We start from the raw sequence: 20274 nt of genomic DNA on the forward strand, positions 1-20274 counted from the left end.
CTCTCACTGACGCCATCAACCCGGTACCTGCCAACATGGAAGGTGGCGACAGCGGCGCCACTATGGCTGGCTTTGGGGTTCTGGGTTCTGGAGCGGCTGCAGCGACAGTGCGGGAGCTTTTGCAGGACGGTAAGGAGTGGAGTACTGGCCAGGCTGCGGGGCGGGAGGGAATATCCTGCTCGGTGCCTGGGCCAAGGTGGTGGACTCAACCCTTGCTTTGCCCAAAGTTTTCTGGTCTCGACTTGACCACTCCCCTCCGCCCGGCCCCCTGACGTCCGGGTGCAGCCCAAGCCAACTTATTCCCCCTCTTCCTTTCCGGTGTCCTAGGAACTCCTGGTTTTGAGTTGCTCCTCTTCTCAACTCCGTCCCCCATGTGTTTGGGCTTCCCTGAAGTTCTAGGACCTCACACCCAGTGACCCGCCTTGGCAGCCACCGCCTGCTGCCGCACTTTTGACGAAAAGATGAAGCATTCTAGCCCATGAAAAGTGTAAGACCTAGAACAGATAACAGACATTTATTGAAAGGAGTTCTTTTTAAAGTAGAGTTGGAAACACCTCCTCCGTTAAATTATTGGGTTATACAGGTGTCCCTTCTTGCAGTCTTGTGTTTCTTTGAGGAGGCAGTTATTCACAATTAGGCAAGCAGGAGGGTTTATACTCTTAGTTCAGGCAGGGGTTATCTATTCGTACAGAAAACAGCAGTCAGATTTATTGGTAGTCAGTTTTGAAGAGAAGTTATCCCCAGTAAGTTTAATATAGTGTACTTGAAAAGCACATTCAGTTGTAGTCCAGTTAACGTGCTGAGTCTCATCATTCAGAATAAAGTTCAGATTTGTGAGGGTAAACATAAGTTTCTTAGTGTTTTCCCTAATGGATATAAAATCCATTAGGGAAAACACTATATAAACACTATATAAAATCCATTAGGGAAAACACTATTGTATTAAAATCATTTGTATGCTTACCTTAATCTCTTCTGCTCTATTGTAAACCCCTACGCCCTCTTTTTTTTTTCTTGGTACTGGGGATTGAACCCAGGGGCCCTTTACCACTGAGCACATATACTCAGCCCCCATCCCTTTGTTACTTTTTGAGATGTAGTCGCTGGTGTGCACCACCACGCCCTCCGTAAAATCCTTTTTTAACTCCACAATGTTAATAGCCCTATCTTACATACAGTAGGTGCAGAAAGATTTTTTTAAATTGAACATTCCTGTAAGTGTATTATAAAAGGTTAAAAGTTCTAAATTGTTTTTTTCTGTTGAGTATTTTTGTTGACTTTTCATGACAATCTATATACTTTTTTTTGTCAAAATTAAGGATATTTTCAGGACTAGATTGTGTTGAATCCTTTAGGTTAGGTTCCCTGTCTAATACATCTTTGTTTTTTAATTGAAATTCAATTTAACCAAGTTTTGAACTCTTGTGAGACTAACTGTCTCCATTTTTTATTCTCAAGTAGCTCACCATCTAGTAGGGGAGAATGGGCCGGGGTTGTGGCTCAGTGGTAGAGCGCTTGCCTAGCACGCATGAGGCTCTGAGTTCAATCCCCGGTACCACATTAAAAAATGAACAAATAAAATAAAGGTGTTGTATCCATCTACAACGAAAAAAAAAATTTAAAAAAATTTTAAAAAATTATTAAATCTTGTTGAGCTCTAAAAGTAAGTATTATAATAGTGTTGTAATAGTAGCATTAGAACTGTGTACAAAGTAAACCATTAGTTCAGAGGATGATAACTAGAGGTTAGGGATTGGTCAGGCAGTGTCCAGAAAAACCTTTCTAGGATTAGTTGTTGTTTTTTTTCCCAGGATTACATATGTTTTATTTTTTAAATCAGACATTGTAATTATACATAGCAGTGAGTTCATTTTGGAAAAAATCATACAAGCAAGAAATTTGATTTTAATCCCCATTCTTTCCTCCCTTTGGTCACCCACTTCCTCCCCTATTCTCCCTCTTCTACTCAAATGATCTTCCTTTCATTACTTGATTTATTTTTGATTGGTACTTTCTACATATACATAAAGGTGAAATTCCCTTTGGTACATTTAGATATGCATATAACATTATTTCGTTATATTCATTCCTTCTTTCCTATTCCCATAATTTCTCCCTTCTTCTTGTTCTCTTCCTTCTCTTCTAGTGATTTTCCCTATATATTTATGATATCTGAACACCCCTGTCCCCCAACAACTGTCTTTCCTTTACTTTGTTCTAGTTTCCCCATACCAGAGGAAACATTCCACCTTTGATTTTCTGAGTCTGGCTTATTTCATTTAGCATGATGTTCTCAATTTCCATCCATTTACTGACAAATGCTATGATTTCATTCTTTTTTATGGATGAATAAAACTTGATTGTGTATATATTCCACATTTTCTTCAACAGGCATTTGGGCTGATTCTATAATTTGGCTATTGTGAATGGTGCTGCTATAAATACTGTAGTGACTATATCGCTGTAATATGTTGATTTTAGTTCTTTTGGATAAATATTAAGGAGTGGGTTAGCTGGGTCATATGGTAGTTCCATTCCTGATTTTTTTGAGGAATGGCCATACTACTTTTCAAGTGGTTGTACTAATTTGCAGTCCCACCAGCAATGTATGAGTGTATCTTTCCCCCTACATTTTTGTCAGCTTTTACTATGATATATGTTCTTGATCTTTTGTGTTCATGATCCATTCAGATCATTCTTGATCTGAATAGAGTGAGATAAAATCTTATTGTAGTTTTGGTTTGCATTTCTTTGATTACTACAGATGTTGAACATTTTTTTTTCATGTATTGTTGGCCATTTGTGTTTCTTTTGAGAAATTTCTGGCTGGGCATGGTGGCGCACGCCTGTAATCCCATCAACTCAGGAGGCTAGGCAGGAGAATTGCAAGTTTGAGGCCAGTCTCAGCAACTAAGGCCCTGAGCAACTTAGTGAGATGCTGTTTCCAAATAAAAAAGTAAAAAATAAAAATAATGGCCTGGGGATATGGCTTAGTGTTAAAGTGCATCTGGGTTCAAGTCCCGGTACCAAAAAATTAAAAATAAATAAAAAATAAAAACCAACAAACCCAACCAAGTAAACAAAAAGCAAGAGAAAGAGAGGGAGGGAGAGAGAGAATTTCTGTTTATTCTTTTGCCCATTTATTGATTGGGTTATTTGGTTTTCTGGAATTGAGTTTTTTTTTTTTTTTTTTTTTTTAAGTTCTTTATCTCTTCTGGATATAATCCCCTGTTAGAGGAGTAGCTGGCAAAGATTTTTTCCCATTCCATAGGCTCTCTTTTCTTAATAATTTCCTTTGCTGTGCATAAGCTTTTTAATTTGATGGCATCCCATTTATTGATTCTTGTTTTTATTTCTTGAGCTTTAGGCATCTTGTTAAGGAAGTCAGTGCTTGCCACTTTATGATGGATTGTTGACCCTGTTTTTTTTTGAAAAGAGAGAGAGAGAGAGAGAGAGAGAGGGAATTTTTTAATATTTATTTATTTTTTTTAGTTTTCTTTATTTTATTTTTATATGGTGCTGAGGATCGAACCCAGCGACCCGTGCATGCCAGGTGAGCGCGCTACCGCTTGAGCCACATCCCCAGCCTGACCCTGTGTTTTCATCTAGCAGTTGCATTGTTTCTGATCTAACTCCTAAGTCTTTGATCTTTCATGTTTCTTTCAAGTCTTTCATGTTTGTCTTCCTTTTTTCCTGAGCATTCTTTAGTCTCTGATTTATATTATTTCCTTTATCCATCTCCGAATTTTTGGTGTCCCCCGCACCTGCTTCTAAAGCCTATTTCCCCTATTTCCCTGTTTATTTTTTATTTTTGTGCATTCAAAAATTTTTTCATAAATCATCTACTCTTTTTGTTAGCCATCTTCTGAATTATAGAACTACATTTTCAAATGTGTACTGGAATTTCTGTCTTAATAGTGAACAAGCAGTACCAGTTCTACATATGAAAACCTACACATAAACAAATAGTACAAGTTCTACATATAAAAAAATGAAGTAGATTTTTTTCTTCTACTTCTCTCTCCTGATTTTTTCCTCTGGTAGATTCTGTTTCCATTTATTATATGTAGGTAGGTAAAGCCTGCGTGTTCCTTATGTAGATTATGAATTCCTTGGCGGCTGGTGTTTGTTTATGTTCATCTTTGCATATTTAATATCTAGTGGTCTAGCTTAATGCAAAACTGAATTCCCTATTTCAGTTACTTAATCAAGAAACTTGGAAATCATCCTTGATTTGCTGCATCTAATAGCCCATTTTCAGCTTTTCACTAAGTCCTAAACAGTGTGTTTATCTAATTATTTGTTACTCTTATCACTTCCTTGACATTCTTAGTGACACTATCATTTATGCCTTCCTTATGTCACTTGGGCTATTATCATAGTACTGTACTTTACTGTACTTTGTGGCTCTACTTTATGGGTGGCATACCGGTTATCTATCGCAGTAGTAAATCAACTTTCTGGGAAAATAGAAAAGGTCCTTATTTTATAGTATCTGCCTATTTCCATAGTGTAAATACCCTCCCCCTGGTCAATTTTAAGATATGCACATGTGATGTCAGCTGGCTTACAGAATTCCTGAAAATGTAATAGCTTGCTGCCACAAGGCAACAAGAGCCAATATAGCAAACTGTTGTGTAACTAATCCCTTTTTAGTCATCCTCCATACCACTGCCAAGATTATTGTTCTAGAACACAAAGCTGACAGTGCTCCTTCTTGTCTTCAAAACTTTAAATGGGATATAATTTGACTATTTTGGGTATCTTAGAGGCCTCTTTTCAAACTGCCTTCCAACTTCATCTCTCATTCTTTACCCTTTCTGCCTAGCAGATACATTCTATGATGTAGACATATCAAAGTTAGTATTTTCCATATTTGTTAAAACATGCCATGGTACTTGCTGTTGCTAAGTCTTCCATTTGCTTGAAATGGCCTTTTCCAATTTGTCTGTCTGACAGGATTATTCTGAGAACCACTGGGCAGATTGGAAGGAAATGTGGTTCTCAGAATTAAGGCCAAAATAGCAGTATTCTTCTTTTACTTCACTTCATTTTGAGAGTAGTCAAGAATATGAGTCTTTGCTTTTAGCAGAATAATACTTTCAGTTGATATACAGATTAATTAACTCAACCAATGCTGCACATCTGACCATGTGTCCCATTTTTTGGGGGATGTAGTAGGAAACAACACAATGATCTTATCCTCATGGATTATACATTATAGTAGGTATAAACATGGATCATACATTACAGTAGGTGTAAACAGCTCAAGTGTTATTAAATACTTTGTTTTGCTTGTTGGTTTGTTTTGCTTTATAATGTCTGTCAAGGCAGCCCTATCTCTATCTCACATACAGTTAGGAGGCTGTGGTATATATCTACCCTGAGATCATTTTTATGATTTTTTTTTTTGGTTGGGGGGGTACTGGGAATTGAATTCAGGGGTATTTAACCACTGAGCCACAAGACCTTTTTGTTTTTCATTTTGAGACAGGGTCTAAGTTGCTGAGGCTGGCTTCGAACTCACTATCCTCCTGCCTTAGCCTCCCAAGTTGCTGGGATTATAGGCATGTGCTGCTATGCCTAGCTCTGTATATCTACTTTTATCTTTTATTTTCTCCATTTTTTAAATCACTCACAAATTTGTGGGTTCTTTATAGAAAGTTATCTTTTTAACACATAGTATCAGTTCTTTTACCTATTTACTTATTTCGCCTGGAAATCCTAAATTTCAGTAACACTTATAAGTTTCCTTGCCTATTTCTCTTAAAATTCAAGATTCACTTTATTATAACGGTATTCATGCACTGATCTAGAAAGATCTGAGGCCATACATATTATATATACATAGCCAATTTTCCTGTTGTGTTCTCCCTGGCAATGACCTTATTTTCTTGGAAAAAAGACTATGGTTGGTAGTTATGTTTCAATATTTTACTCAGTGTTTTCCTTCCTTTTGATTCATTAAAAAAGTAAGCATTTAACAGTATAGCAGAGTGGTTCAGAACTTGGGCTCTGCACTTAGACTTCCTGGTTTGAAATTGCAGAGAGTAATGTTGGATAAGTTGCAGGCCCTGTCTGTGCTTGTTCCTCATCTGTGAAATGGGGAAAAGGATAGCTCCAACAGGGTAGCGCAAGTATGGAATGAGTTTGTATATGTTAAGTACTTAAATCAGTGCCTGGCATGTAGTGGACTTGAGTATTCTCACTGCTCTTCAGCTGTTGCCTGCTCCACTCCTTCCTCATTATTATAGGGAAGCATTTATTACAGATCCCAGTGTACAGGAAGATGTCAGAATATGTTAGTTATAATTGTTGTGTTTAATAACTGTGCTTTAGGACAGGATATATAGAGTTGTCCTGATTTTTTTCCTCCAGAGTGTTATAGTGACTTTTTAAATGAAGACTTTGATGTGAAGACTTATACTTCCCAATCTATTCATCAAGCTGTAATTGCTGAACAACTAGCAAAACTTGCCCAAGGGATCAGTCAGTTGGATAAAGAACTACACCTACAGGTAATTCAGTTCTATTGGATCATACAGATTATTCAGCCTAATATGATAATTTAGCCTTTTTGTAGAATCATTATTGTTAAATTTAAGTGCATGTTTGTATGAATAAATGCATATCTTACCGGTGACTTATTTTTCAAACTACATTTTTGCTTTTTGCAGAGTTTTCCGTATATACCTAAAACGTTTTATTTATTCTTACTGTTTACCACATAAATTGATGTGCAATGACTATAATGAGCAAAAAAAAAAAAAAAAAAATTAGAATGTCTTTGATTAAAAATAATAGAAAATGGAATTTTAGAAAGAGAATAATGAGAAAAATTGGGATGTTATGTTGTGTTTGTAAACACAAAGGTAAAAAAAACCTTTACTGAAATTAAAGAAAGTTGATAAATATGATAAATATTGTGGTGGGTAGAATACAACCGGAACAGTTAGGAGATGGGTCTTAATTTCTGATGTGTAGTTAACTGAATTTCATATCATTTATCATCTTTGAGTTTTTTTTGTTTGTCTTTTAAATCTATGAAATGGGTTGGAATGACTAAGAGGAGGTGATTGCAATAGATAATCTTGTAGGTTTCTTCCTCTTGTACAATTCTGTAATTTGTTTTTGGTACCCGGGATTGAACTCAGGGGTGCTGGACCATTGAATCACATCCCCAGCCCTATTTTGTATTTTATTTAGAGACAGGGTCTCACTGAGTTGCTTAGTTAGTGCCTCACTTTTGCTGAGGCTGGCTTTGAACTTGCGATCCTCCTGTCTCAGCCTCCCGAGCCATTGTGATTACAAGTGTGCACCATTGTACCTGCCAATTCTGTAATTTTCATAGGGTAGTTTTACTATATGTTTCTGGTATTGCATTTTGCTTGAATAGGGACTTAATAAATAATTTTTTAGATAATGAAAAAAAATATGCAAATAAATGGACCATGTACCATGAGACATGTCTACTTAAACTTTTTGGGTCTTAGTTTCTTAAATAAAATAGCAGGTTAGAGGATTTGTATGACTTTCTAATGTTACTTTAACTTAAAATTTTTTTATTATATATAGTTCAATATTTATTGACAAATATTTAGAAGACATTTTTAATTGTCATGTTTTGTGTCAGGCTGTGGGGATAGAGAAATGAATAGAACACATTTCCTGACTTTCCAGGGACTCTTAGATCAGTGGCAGACAGACAGAAGTAAAGGCGAACAGATGAGGCATATTTTAATTAGAATAGTACAAGGTGTTTGTGAGATAAGGGAGAATGTAGTTAACTGTGCATGTAGTTCTAAGGTGTTGGCATTTTGCAAGAGTCATCTGAAATTATTTCTGCCTGCTTATGCTTATTTTGTCTATTTTTGCACATACTACATTCTCTGTAGGAATCAGTATGAATTTAAAATTTAACATTTCATAGATAGGACAAGTTACACTGTTAAGTTTAGGATGTGAGAGGAAATCTCTGAATTATAGTATGAGATCTGAACATGCTAATTACAGAAGCAAAATTGAGATAATACTAATTGATAAAATAAATACAATAAAATTAATTTGTCAGTGAGATGATTAATATTGCAAAAGATTTACTAGTAGTTAGGGCATGAGGAAAATTCAGATGTCTTCTGGTAACCTCAGAGGTTAAATTAGACTAACACTTGGATAGGAGAGGAAGAGACTTGATAGAATGACAGTGATATCTGAAATAGGACAAAGTGGAGGGTGTCAATGAATGAATCTTTGCTGATTAGGAACTTAAGTTTACCAAGATAGCTTTAGTTCTTTGTAGATACAAATAAGAAACTTTTTATTCATTGGAATTAAGTGTAAAAAATGATAAGGATTTTCATTCTAAAGATTTGGATAATTTCTTAATGTTCTTCGGAATCGCTTGCCAGTGAATTTTAACTTTTTTTTTTTTTTTGGTACCAGGCATTGAATCCAGAGGTGCTCATCCACTGAGCCACATTTCCCAGCCCTTGTTATATTTTTTTTTACATTGAGACAGGGCCTCACCACGTTGCTTAGGTCCTTATTAAATTTCTGAGGCTGGCCTTGAACTTGCAATCTTCCTGCTTGAGCCTCCTGAGCTGCTGGGATTATAGGTGTGTGCCACTGTGCCCAGCATGACCTTTAACTCTTAACCTTCTTTACTTTTGTTGTGGTCATCTACACTGCCCTAATTTTCTTATATAAAAATGTCAGTCTTCTGTAGGGAAGAGAATTTGCTGTGACACCAGGAAACTGGAAGCAGGGATATATTTAAGTATAGATAGGCACCAAGCGCCTTATCTGTCCATATTAGGATATAGCTTTGACAGTACTAAATTAAGTTCAAGAACTAAGAAAACCTGATGTTTGAAAACATTCTTTAAAGAGAAAGAAGAATAACCTGTCAAGAACTAGCTGATTTTTCCATTTTTGGTACAACTCCACTTATGTGTTTCATTAGGGAAACCAGGGGCTTCCTATGGTCTGAGAGTTCTTATTTCTGAAGAATTAATGTAATGTGTTGAAGGTTAATCCCCAATGTAATAACATTAAGAGTTGAGGGAGTTTTGGGAGAGTAGTAGGGCCCTTATTAGTGAGGGCCAGGGGAGCTGTTCAGGTTTCCTACCATTGAAGACACAGAAGGCACCGTTTATAAGGAATGGGTGTTTACTAGACACCACATTTGCCTGCACCTTGATCTTGGACTCAAAGAACTCCAGAACTATGGACAATAAATCTGTGTTTGTGAAATTACCAGTCTGTGGTATTTTGTTTAGCACCCCAAATAGACTAAGACAGAGCTAGTGAAAAGTCAATATTTTCTCCTGTTCTATTAAACTATAAACAGATGTAGGTGTTCCCACTAGTAACTTATTTTAAGCACACTTCCACAACCTCATAACCTTCATTTGTATTAGTATTTGTCCCATTTATACACCAAGAAAGAGCTTCAGTTCTTTATTGTGGTAACCAAGAAAAATGCATTATAGAGCAATTGTTGATTATTCATTCTTCATTTTCAGGTTGTTGCAAGACATGAAGATTTACTGGCACAAGCAACAGGGATTGAGTCTTTGGAAGGTACAGTTTATCAGTTACCACAGATTAAGTATGTTCTTGGGGAAGTTAAGAACCTTTAAGTGCAGATAGACCTAATATTAGAAATTGAGATGGGATAGAGTGGAGAGGATTATGCTTTTTGATGGTGTTGGGGTGGGGCAGAAATTAATCTTGGGCATCTCAAATTTAACATAGCAGAGTTCAGGGCTCAAAATTGTATGTGTATGTGTACGTAGTTTGCTACAAAGAAAATCAATGTATATATACATATTTATATATGTGCATAATATGTGCATATGTACATAAGTATACACACATATGTATATATCAATATTTTATTGAACAGAGAGTATTTAAACATTGGGATTGAATGAAATCCCCAAAAGATTATAGATGGAGTAGAGAAGATTTCTGAGAATCAAGTCTTGGGAGGTACTCCAACATGTAGAGATCTAGCAGAGGAAGGAAGAGTAGGATCAACAAACTCAAGGGTGTGATGACTTGAAGCCTAGAGAAAAATGTATTTTAGGGAGGGAGTGATGAAGTATGTCTGTGACCCTAAAGACAAAATTGACTATTGAATTTGGCAACTTGGAGATTTCAGGTGGCCTTGAAAAGATCTATTTCAATGGAGTATTAGTGAAAACTGATTAAGAGTAGATTGTGAAGAAAATAAGATGTAAGGAAATGCTGACAACCAAGACAAGTAGGGGAATGAACCATGAAACCAGCAAAAAGAAAGGAAAAAAAATAATCCTCAGGTCCTTTTTGGATTCTGTTGGACTGAACCATATTAATGTATTATTGTATGCTGATAGTAATGTTTTATTAGTTCTAATGTTACTTTATTTAGAATATGAAAGGATGTCTATACTTAAATTTATTTAGATTACTATGTTTTAAAAATATGTCTGTGCCAGTTGAATATAGAAACTGAGTTTTAAAGAGTAGAATTCAAAATAATTGAATCACAATAATGGAAAGCCTAAATAATGAAGTTTAAGTTCTCTCTGAAAACACTAATAATTTTGTAATTTTTTCATCATGTTGTAAACCTGGATTATAAAGGCAGTAATATGCTTGCTGTGCATATTTATTTGTATAATACATAATTCATTAATTCAAAAAATATTTATCATGGGGCTGGGGATGTGGCTCAAGTGGTAGCGCGCTCACCTGGTATGTGTGGCCCGGGTTCGATCCTTAGCACCACATACAAACAAAGATGTTGTGTCCACCAAAAAAACCTAAAAATAAATAAATATTAAAAAAATTCTTTCTCCCCTCCCTCCCTCCCCCCCTCCCCCTCTTTAAAAAAAAATATTTATCATGTACCCGCTAATGATTCTGAGTTAGGCTTTGGTTATATAGTAGGGAATGAAAAAGATACTTTCCTTAATATCAGGAATTTATATCCTGGCAGGGGAGTAAAACATTAAACATATACAACTAAATATGTAATTACTTAATATAATTGTGCCATAAAGTAAAAAATATAATATTCTATAAAAGTGAATAAAAAAGGGAATCTAAATTAGTAGGGGATCTTGTTAGTAATTGTTTCTGTTAAGCACAAGTCTTGAAGAAATAGTGGGAATTATCTTATAGGAAATTAAGGGCTAGCTAGAGTAAGTACTCCATTTCCAGATAATGTGGGATCTAACAGACCAAGCTATGGACTATAGTTTTAATATAATAGTGAAGAGGAGACCACAGACGGGTTTTAAGCAGAAGAATAGTGTGATACAATTTGAACTTTTGAAGATTTCAAGGCTTTGTTTTTATAGTAGTAAAGTACATGTAATAAAATTTACTATTTTAACCATTTTAAAGTATACAAATTAGTGGCATTAAGTACATTTACAATGTTCAAGAACTGTACCACTACCTAGTTCAAGAACTGTTTCACCACCCCAAATGAAAACCCTATACTCATTAAGCAGTCATACTCAGGTCCCTCAGATTTCTTTTGTGGGGTAAGCATTGAAGGGGGAAGCTAGTTATAGGTTTTCATAACAGTGCAAGTAAAAGATATCGATCGGTTGCTTGGATTAGGATGGTGGCAGAAAATGTTAAAATTAGATTTGTATATATATTAATTTTATTTAATTAATTTATTTTTACCCAGTGTGAATCCTTGTACTTGTAATGCCAATATAAGTTGTTGTTTTCCCAGGTGTTCTTCAGATGATGCAGACAAGAATTGGGGCTTTACAAGGAGCTGTGGATAGGTACTGTTATTCATTTTATAAATATATGGTATGAAATTATTTGTTTATATTTTGAAAATGATTCTTTTTTTTTTTTTTTGTGGTGCTTGGGATTGAACCCAGGTACTTGTGCATGTGAGGCAAGCACTCTACCAACTGAGCTATATTCCCAGCCTTTTGAAGATGATTTTGTTCTTATTTCTCTTTCTCTTTTTTCCTCTCTTAGGATGAAAGCAAAAATTGTGGAGCCATACAATAAAATAGTAGCCCGCACGGCACAATTAGCAAGGCTTCAGGTAGGTTCTCACTTTTATTTTTAAAAAACTTTATTATTATTATTTATGTTGTTTTTATAAATTTTATTTCTACAAACTTTATTATTATTATTCATGTTGTTTTATAAATGTGCTTATTTAAAGAATATATATCCTGCAGAAATAAAAGAATTGGATAGAACATGAGAGAAAAGGGGACGAAGTAATAAATAGCCCTAGAAGATATCCAGTTTAAAAAAATATAAATCCAAATTATTTAAGTGAATTATTTTAATTCTCGTTATTGCTGTTTAATATATCATTTACTGTTTTATTTTCATCTTCAATTTCTTTAATCAATTTTTATGGTTTTTGTTGTACAGATCTTTTACCTACTTAGTAAATTTTGTTCCTAAGTATTTTATTTCATTTTTGTAGCTGTTAAAAATTGGACTATTTTCTGGATTTACTTTTCATTTTCAGTGTTCAGAAATACTACTGATTTTTTTGAGAATTTTTTAATATTTATTTTTTAGTTTTCGGTGGACACAACATCTTATTTTATTTTTATGTGGTGCTGAGGATCGAACCCAGCGACCCGTGCATGCCAGGCGAGCGCGCTACCACTTGAGCCACATCCCCAGCCCAATACTACTGATTTTTGTATGTTGGTTTTTGTATCCTGCAACTTTATCAAATTCATTTTCTGTTTTTGGTGAAATATCAAGGGTTTTCTACATATCAGATCATATCTGCAAATAGGGATGATTCTTCCTGTTGGGTTTGGATGCTTTTATTTCTCTTTCCTCATATCTCTGGCTAAGACTTTCAGTATTGTGTTGAATAGGAGTGGTAAGAGTAGATATCCTTCCTCTGTTCCTGATCTTAGAGAAAAAGCTTTGAACATTTTACCAGTGAGTACAATGTTACCTTTGGTATTGTATATGTATTATATACGGTCTCTATTGTGTTGAAGCACACTCTTTTGAGAAGCACACTAATTTGTTGAGAGTTTTTTTTAAATTATGAAAGGATGTTGAATTTTGCCAAATGGCTTTTCTGCACCTGTTGACAGGATCAAATGTTTTTTTTTTCTTCAATGTGTTAATGTGGTCAATCACTTTCATTGATTTGTATATGTTGAACCATCGTTGTATCCCAAGGATAAATACCCTTTGGTCATTGTAATGATCCTTATAATATGCTGTTGAATTTGATAGTATTTTGTTGAGAATTTTGCATCTATATTGATTAGGGATATTGACCTGTAATTTTCTCTTCTTGTAGTGTCTTTGCTTGGCCTTGGTATCAGGGTATGCTAACCTCAAAAAATGAGTTTAAAAGCATCCCCTCCTCTTCTGTGTTTTGAAAGAGCGAGAACAATTGGTGTTAATCTTTAAATGTTTGTCAGAATTTCATCAGTGAAAGTGTTAAGTTCCTGAACTTTGCTTTGATAGGATACTTTTTATTATAGATTCAATTTTGTTACTTATTATTGGTCTGTTCAGATTTTGTTTCCTCATGATTTAGTCTTGGTAGGTTGTATATGTCTAGGAATTATTCAATTTGTTGCTCTATAATTGTTCATAAATTACAATCCTTGTATTTCTGAGGTATCAATTGTAATTTGAGCCCTTTTTTTCCCTTAGTCTAACTAAATTTTTTTTGAATTTGTGTATCTTTTCAAAACATCAGTTCTTAGTTTTGTTGATTTGAGGGGCAGTTCTGGGGATTGAACTCAAGGCCTCATGCATTGCTAGGTGTGAACTGAACTATACCTCAGTTGATCTTTCCTATTCTTTTTTTTTCCTTATACCTTTATTTATTTATTTATTTTTACTTTTTAGGTGTAGATGGACACAACACAATGTCTTTATTTTTTTTTATGAGGTGCTGAGGATCAAACCCGGGTCCCGCCTGTGCTAGGGGAGCGCTCTACCGCTGAGCCACAATCCCAGCCCCTATTTATTTATTTTTATGTGGTACTAAGGATTGAACCCAGTGCCTCACATGTGCTAGGCAAGTACTCTGCCACTGAGCCACAACTCCAGTGCCTCCTATTATGTTTCTAATCTTTTATTTTTTCTATTTCTGCTTTGATCTGTATTATTTTCTTTCATCTAATAACTTTAGGCTTAGTTTTTTTTTTTTCCTAGTTCTTGAGATTTAATGTTATTAGCTCATTTGAAATGTTCTATTTTGATGTGGGTGTTTATTGCTATAGAATTCCATCTCAGAATTACTTTTGCTTTATCCCATAAGTTTTGGTATGTTGTGTATTGTCCATTTTTGTTTTTCTAGAGATATTTTAAAATTTCCCTTTTAATTTCTTTTTTTGATCCATGGTTGTTTGGGATCATGCTGTTTAATTTCCACATTTGTAAATTTTCCAGAATTTAACCTGTTATTGATTTCTAGTTTCATATCATTGTGATCAGAAGAGATATTTGGTATAATTTTAGTTTTCTTCTATTTTTTAAGACTTGTTTTGTGGCCTAACATATGATCTATCTTGAGGAGTGTTCCTTTGAACTTGAGAAGAATATATATTCTGCTGCTCTTGGATGGAATGTTCTATAAATGTCTGTTAGATACATTTGGTGTACAGTGTGGTTCAGGTCTGCTATTTTTTTACTTCTTGGTGATCTGTACATTGCTTAAGGTGGGGTATTGAAGTCCCCTATTATTTGGCATTTCTCTCTCTCTCTTGCTCACTCAATTGATAGATTGGTATTAGCTTTAAATATTAAGGTACCTCTATGTAGCGTGCATATATAATTATGGTTGTTATGTCATCTTACTGAATTGACCTCCTGTATCTTTATAAAATGATTTTTGTCTCTTTTTATGGTTTTTGGCTTATAGTCTGTTTTATCAATATAGCTGTAGCTAGCTCTTTTCTCTTTAGTTTCCATTTTTATTTTCTACTCCTTCATGTTCCTCACGTTCAGTCTGTGTATATTCCTAAAAGTGAAATGAGTGTCTTAGGGAACGCATAGTTGGGTCTTTGTTTTTGTAAAAAATTTATTCAGTCACTGTGTCTTTTAACTGTGATAGTTGACTGTGATACTGTTGTTACTTTGTTGATTGTTTTCTGTTTCTTTTGTGGATCCTTTACTCCTTTCTTGCTGTCTTTCTTTGTGATAAGGTGATTTTAAAATTTTTGAGATATTTTGATTTCTTTTCATTTATTTTTTGGGACTCTAGGGATTGAACCCAGGGCCTTTTGAATGCTAAACCCATGTTGTACCACCGAGCTGCATCCCAAATCCTCTTATTTTTTATTCTTTTAATGTATCTATTAACAGATTTTGATGATTATCATGAGACTTTCGTAAAACACCCTATATTTATAACAGGTTATTTTACACTGATCACAATTGAACTTTGCACAAAACCTTTTTATTTACTCCACCCTGTATTTTATATTTTGATGTACCCATTTATATCTTATTATTGCATATTTCTTAAAAATTATTGTAGCCATGACTTAATTGTTTCCTCTTTTAACCTTCCTGCTAAAGATACATGTGACTTGCATACCACCATTACAATATTAACGTACAGTAGTTCTCCATCATCTATTTTTTGGATTTCTGTGGTTTCACTTGTCGGTGATCAACTATGGTCCAAACATATTAATTGGAAATTTTCAGAAATAAACAATTTATGTTTTAAGTTGCACATTGTTTTAAATAGCAGGATTAAATCTTGTTCTATTCTGCTCCATTCTGTGCAGGATATGAATTATCTCTTTGTCCAGTATATCCATAGTGTATATGTTATACACACCTTTTAGTTACTTAGTCTCATCAGATTGACTGTTATGACATTGCAGTACTTGTATTTGGGGTACATTTCTATCTGTGGATTAAGGCATTCAACAGGAATTCTCAGACTGTATTCCTCATGGATAATGGGGCTGACTATGTGTTCTGAATTTGAATGCGTACTTGCTTTTATCAGTGCTTTCTATTTTCATATATTTTCATGTCACTAATTATCATCTTTTGTTGAAAAACTCCCTTTAGCATTTCTTGTAAGGCAGTCTAGTGGTGATGAACTTTCTCAGCTTTTGTTAGGGAAAGCTATTTTTTTCCCTTAATTTCTGAAGGATAGTTTTGCTGATAAAAGTATTTTTAGTTGGCAGTATTTTTCTTTTAGCATGTTGAATTGATCTCTCCTGGCCTGTATGGCTTCTGCTGGAAAATCTGCTTTTTAGTTGTATTGAAATTCCTTTGTATACAGTATACCTCTTTGCTCTTGCTGCTTTCAAGATCTTGTTTTTATCTTTGATTTTTCAAGTTTATTTTGCTCTGGTCTTGATTGGGTGAAATTGATTGGGGATCTTTGAGATTCCTGTCCCTGGATGTTTGTCTTTCCTAGAATTGGTAAGCTTGTCATCTTTTCTGCCCATTTCTCTGCCTCTTCTGGGCTACATTGGTGTGTTTGATGGTAACTACTATAAGCTTTTTTTGCTTTTTAAAATTCTTTTATCTTTATATTTGTCTGATTCAGTATTTTTAAATAACCTGTCTCTGAGATCACTGATTCTTTCCTTTGCATGATCAAGTCAGCTGTTGAAAATGTATGGACATTTTCTCATTATTGTGTTCTTTTTTATAGTTTCAATTAATTGTTGAAATTCTCATTTTGTTTTTTTGTCCTTTCTCTCATTCCATTTAGCTGTGTTTTTTGGTTGCTTTCTGAGCTGCTTTAAGGTGATTATTTTGAATTCTTTGGAAGTATGTAAATCTCTATTCCTTAATTGTTGGTTATTGGTGCTTTATTTTGTTTTCTTTAATGGTTTCCCTGATTATTAGTGATCCTTGTTGCCTTGTGTTGGTATCTGCACATTTAAAGAATTAGGGACTTATTCCTGTCTATGCAGACTATATTTGACTGGGAATGCCCTTCTGCATTGAGCCTGTTCAGAGATTGTGGGTAGAGCATCTGGTGTGGTTCAGGTGCAGGCTTGTTGCTTTGGTACCTGGTCATCAGTTGGACAAGTTTGGCTTCAGGGTCCAAAGCATTGGGTCTGGAGCCTATGTCCAATGAGGAAGGTCTTTGAGATCTTTTCAGATTTTGGGGATCTTTGAGATTCCTGTCCCTGGATGTTTGTCTTTCCTAGAATTGGTAAGCTTTTGTCATAAATTTTCTGCCCCTGTTTCTCTGCTTTTTCTGGCCTACATTGGTGTGTTTGATGGTGTTTCATAACTACTGTAAGTTTTTTGTTTTTGATGAAAGAACAAACAAGGCTTGTCGTTGGAGCAAATGCCCGTTTATTGAGGAACAGCTCTGCATATTTATAGAGCCAGGGGTGGTTTGACAGTTGGCATGGGGTGCTTTTTGATTGGAGGGTAAGGATCAGGTGAGCCAGCAGGGCTAGTCTGATTGGTGGGTAGGATCAGGTGAACCAGCAGGGCTCACCATTGTACGGCTCTTCTTGGGGTATGGGGAAGTTAGTCTTTGGAGCCGGGGCGACTCCCAACAGTTTTTAAATTTATATCAGCTTGGGTCTGCTGGTTTAGGCCTTCATCCTGGGTCCATAGTGCTAGGCTAGCTCCCACTGTGGTGGATCTGTTGACTTAGCTTTACTCTTACATGCCTGGAGCCTGTATTTGTGAGGGCCAGCCTGAAACCTATGTCCTTGGACACTGATCTGATACTGGGACTGACTCTGAGCCTGAATCTGCAAGATGAAGCTAAGTGCTAGAACATTCTGGTACCCAGATCCTCTGGGACAGATTTGAAACCTGAATCCATGGGGGTGGCCTGGATTTGTGGTGAGTCTGGGTTGTAAGTCTGTGGGTTGGGCCTTTGTCCTGAGTCTACTAGGGGTAGCCTGGGGCATGAATGAATCTATAGGGGAGTCTCTGGACCTCTTTTATATATAGTATTGGCCTGGAATGTATGTCCATGAGGGTTGGCCTGGAGCTTGGGTAATAAGGACAGGTCTAAGTTATGGCTTTGTGACTCGGTGTTGTGTTCTACTGGCATGGGCCTAGACACTTGGTCTGCTGGAGCAGACTGGGATGCTGGGCTTGCTGAAAAGTGGGGCCACAGTGGCAGATCTAGAATTTTTCTCTGGTGTCTGGCTTTATGTCTGAGGCTATAGATGCCTATCTGGTATTGTGGTGGGCCTGAACTGGGGCCACATGATCTGGTTTGGAGCACGATGCCTCAGGGGCTTGCCTGATTCTAGTGTCTTTGGGTGCTAAGCTGATGCAGAGGGCAGACTTGAAGCCTAGCTAGGTCTGTGGTGTGTCTGGTGCTGAATTAGTCCTGGAGATAAGTCTGTAATGCTAACCTGGAGTCTGGGCCACAGGGTTTGGCTTATTGCTCGAATAGACCCAAAATATGGGGCTAGTCAGAGACTGGGTTTTTGGGGTATTAGCCTGGTGGTGGGATGGGTCAGGAGGCCTGGTCTGCAAGTGCTGGCACAGAATGTGGGATATTAGGGTTTGTCTGATACTGGCTTTCACTGTGGAATGCTTGCTGTTAGGGTCCAAGCCACAGTCCAGTACTCATTTCTTTCTCTGTCCCCCTCCTAGAAGATATTTTTGTGTCAAGGTGCCTGGGGTGGGGAAAGGGTACATGGCCATTTCTATTAATGTGGCATTTCTTATTTCTGTGCTATACTCAGATGCTGTAATGTCTCACCTGCTTTTCTTTCATCTTGTGAAGGTATTTTTGTGCTTGGAAAAATTATGCAAATTATTGTGGCTGCAAGCTGAAATGCTGGAGAAAGGGCAATAATAAAACAGATATTGAAAAAAGCATCCTGGTTCTGTCGCAGATGTAAGGATAGCCAAACTGGAGTTTTGGATATCAGCTGTTATGGATTTGAGCCAAATCATCTTCTTTTTGGTCTGTAGAAATCGCTTTAGTTAATCTCTCTGGAATCCAAATCGGCTGCTGTTCTCCCTGTGGAAACACATAAACAGACCTCCAACTCCAGGCAATCACTGGGTCAGGACCTTAGTTAATCTCTCTGGAATCCAAATCGGCTGCTGTTCTCCCTGTGGAAACACACAAACAGACCCCCGACTCCAGACAATTACTGGGTCAGGACCTTTCCATTGTCCTGTTAGAATATCCTTCCAAAGTACCTTGGGTTTATGCACATTTTTTGGACACATATGCCTTTCCGCAGCACTAAGTCCTGATGAATCCAAATTTAAAAAGTTTAGAGTAAAAAGGGTTATTTTAAGTTTATCTTTGGGGACTATATACCCCTTCCCAATTCCTTCTTTTTGCTTTAATAAGTACATTTTAATAGTTTGATGAGCTCTTTCAACTATGCCTTGTCCCTGTGGATTGTATGGGATTCCTGTTATATGAGTAATGCCAAATGATGAGCAAAATTGTTTAAAAGAGGTAGAAGTATAACCAGGGGCATTATTTGTTTTTAACTGTTTTGGAACGCCCACAGTGGCAAAATTTTGTAAGCAATGAGCTATAACATCTTTAGTTTTTTCTCCGGCATGAAGGGAGCCCATCAAAAATCCAGAAGAAGTATCAACTGTAACATGCAAATATTTTAATTTTCCAAATTCTGGCAAGTGTGTGACGTCCATCTGCCAAATATGGTTAGGTATCAATCCTCTAGGATTGACTCCAAGATTAACTTGTGGTAAAAAGGTCACACAATTTTGACATTGTTTTATTATTTGTCTAGCTTGTTCCTTAGTTATTTTAAAATGCTTTTGTAAAGTATTAGCATTGACATGGAACCTTTTATGAAAATGTGTAGCTTCTTCTAGTGTAGAGAAAATATGTATGTCATGTGTAGTTTTATCTGCTAAATCATTGCCCAAACTAAGGGCGCCAGGCAATCCTGTATGTGCCCTGATATGTCCTATAAAGAATGGATCTTTTCTGTCCCAGATTAGACTTTGTATAGTGGAAAACAAAGAGAAAACAGTAGAGGAAGGGGAAATCCTACCAGCATCTTCAAGGGATACTATAGCATTAACTATATACTGACTATCGGAAAATAAATTAAATACAGAATCTTTAAACATCACAAAAGCTTGTAATACTGCATTAAGCTCTACCTTTTGAGCTGATTGTTTTGGTACTAAAAATGTAAAAGTTTGATCAGGTGTAACTATTGCTGCTGTACCATTATTTGACCCATCAGTGAATATATTTGGAGCATTCATGATAGGTGTTTTTCTTGTCATTTTTGGAAAAATTACAGGATGCGATGACCAAAAAGACAATAAAGGATTAGATGGTAAGTG

The 20274-nt window shown here is 36.0% G+C and overlaps 1 protein-coding gene across 1 annotated transcript in view; it reads left to right on the forward strand.

Moving 5' to 3' along the window:
• The first annotated feature begins 19 nt into the window (after window positions 1-19).
• Window positions 20-20274, forward strand: part of Cog5 (component of oligomeric golgi complex 5) — a 345900-nt gene continuing 325645 nt past the window's right edge. The window contains exons 1-5 of the mRNA XM_027926490.3: window positions 20-129; window positions 6379-6518; window positions 9525-9582; window positions 11738-11792; window positions 11998-12067. Coding sequence (XP_027782291.1) covers window positions 36-129; window positions 6379-6518; window positions 9525-9582; window positions 11738-11792; window positions 11998-12067 — 417 coding nt within the window. The 5' untranslated portion in view covers window positions 20-35. The remainder of the gene's footprint in view (window positions 130-6378; window positions 6519-9524; window positions 9583-11737; window positions 11793-11997; window positions 12068-20274) is intronic.

This window comes from Marmota flaviventris, chromosome 1, assembly GCF_047511675.1.
Source record: "Marmota flaviventris isolate mMarFla1 chromosome 1, mMarFla1.hap1, whole genome shotgun sequence".
In the NCBI taxonomy this organism is placed as follows: Eukaryota; Metazoa; Chordata; class Mammalia; order Rodentia; family Sciuridae; genus Marmota; species Marmota flaviventris.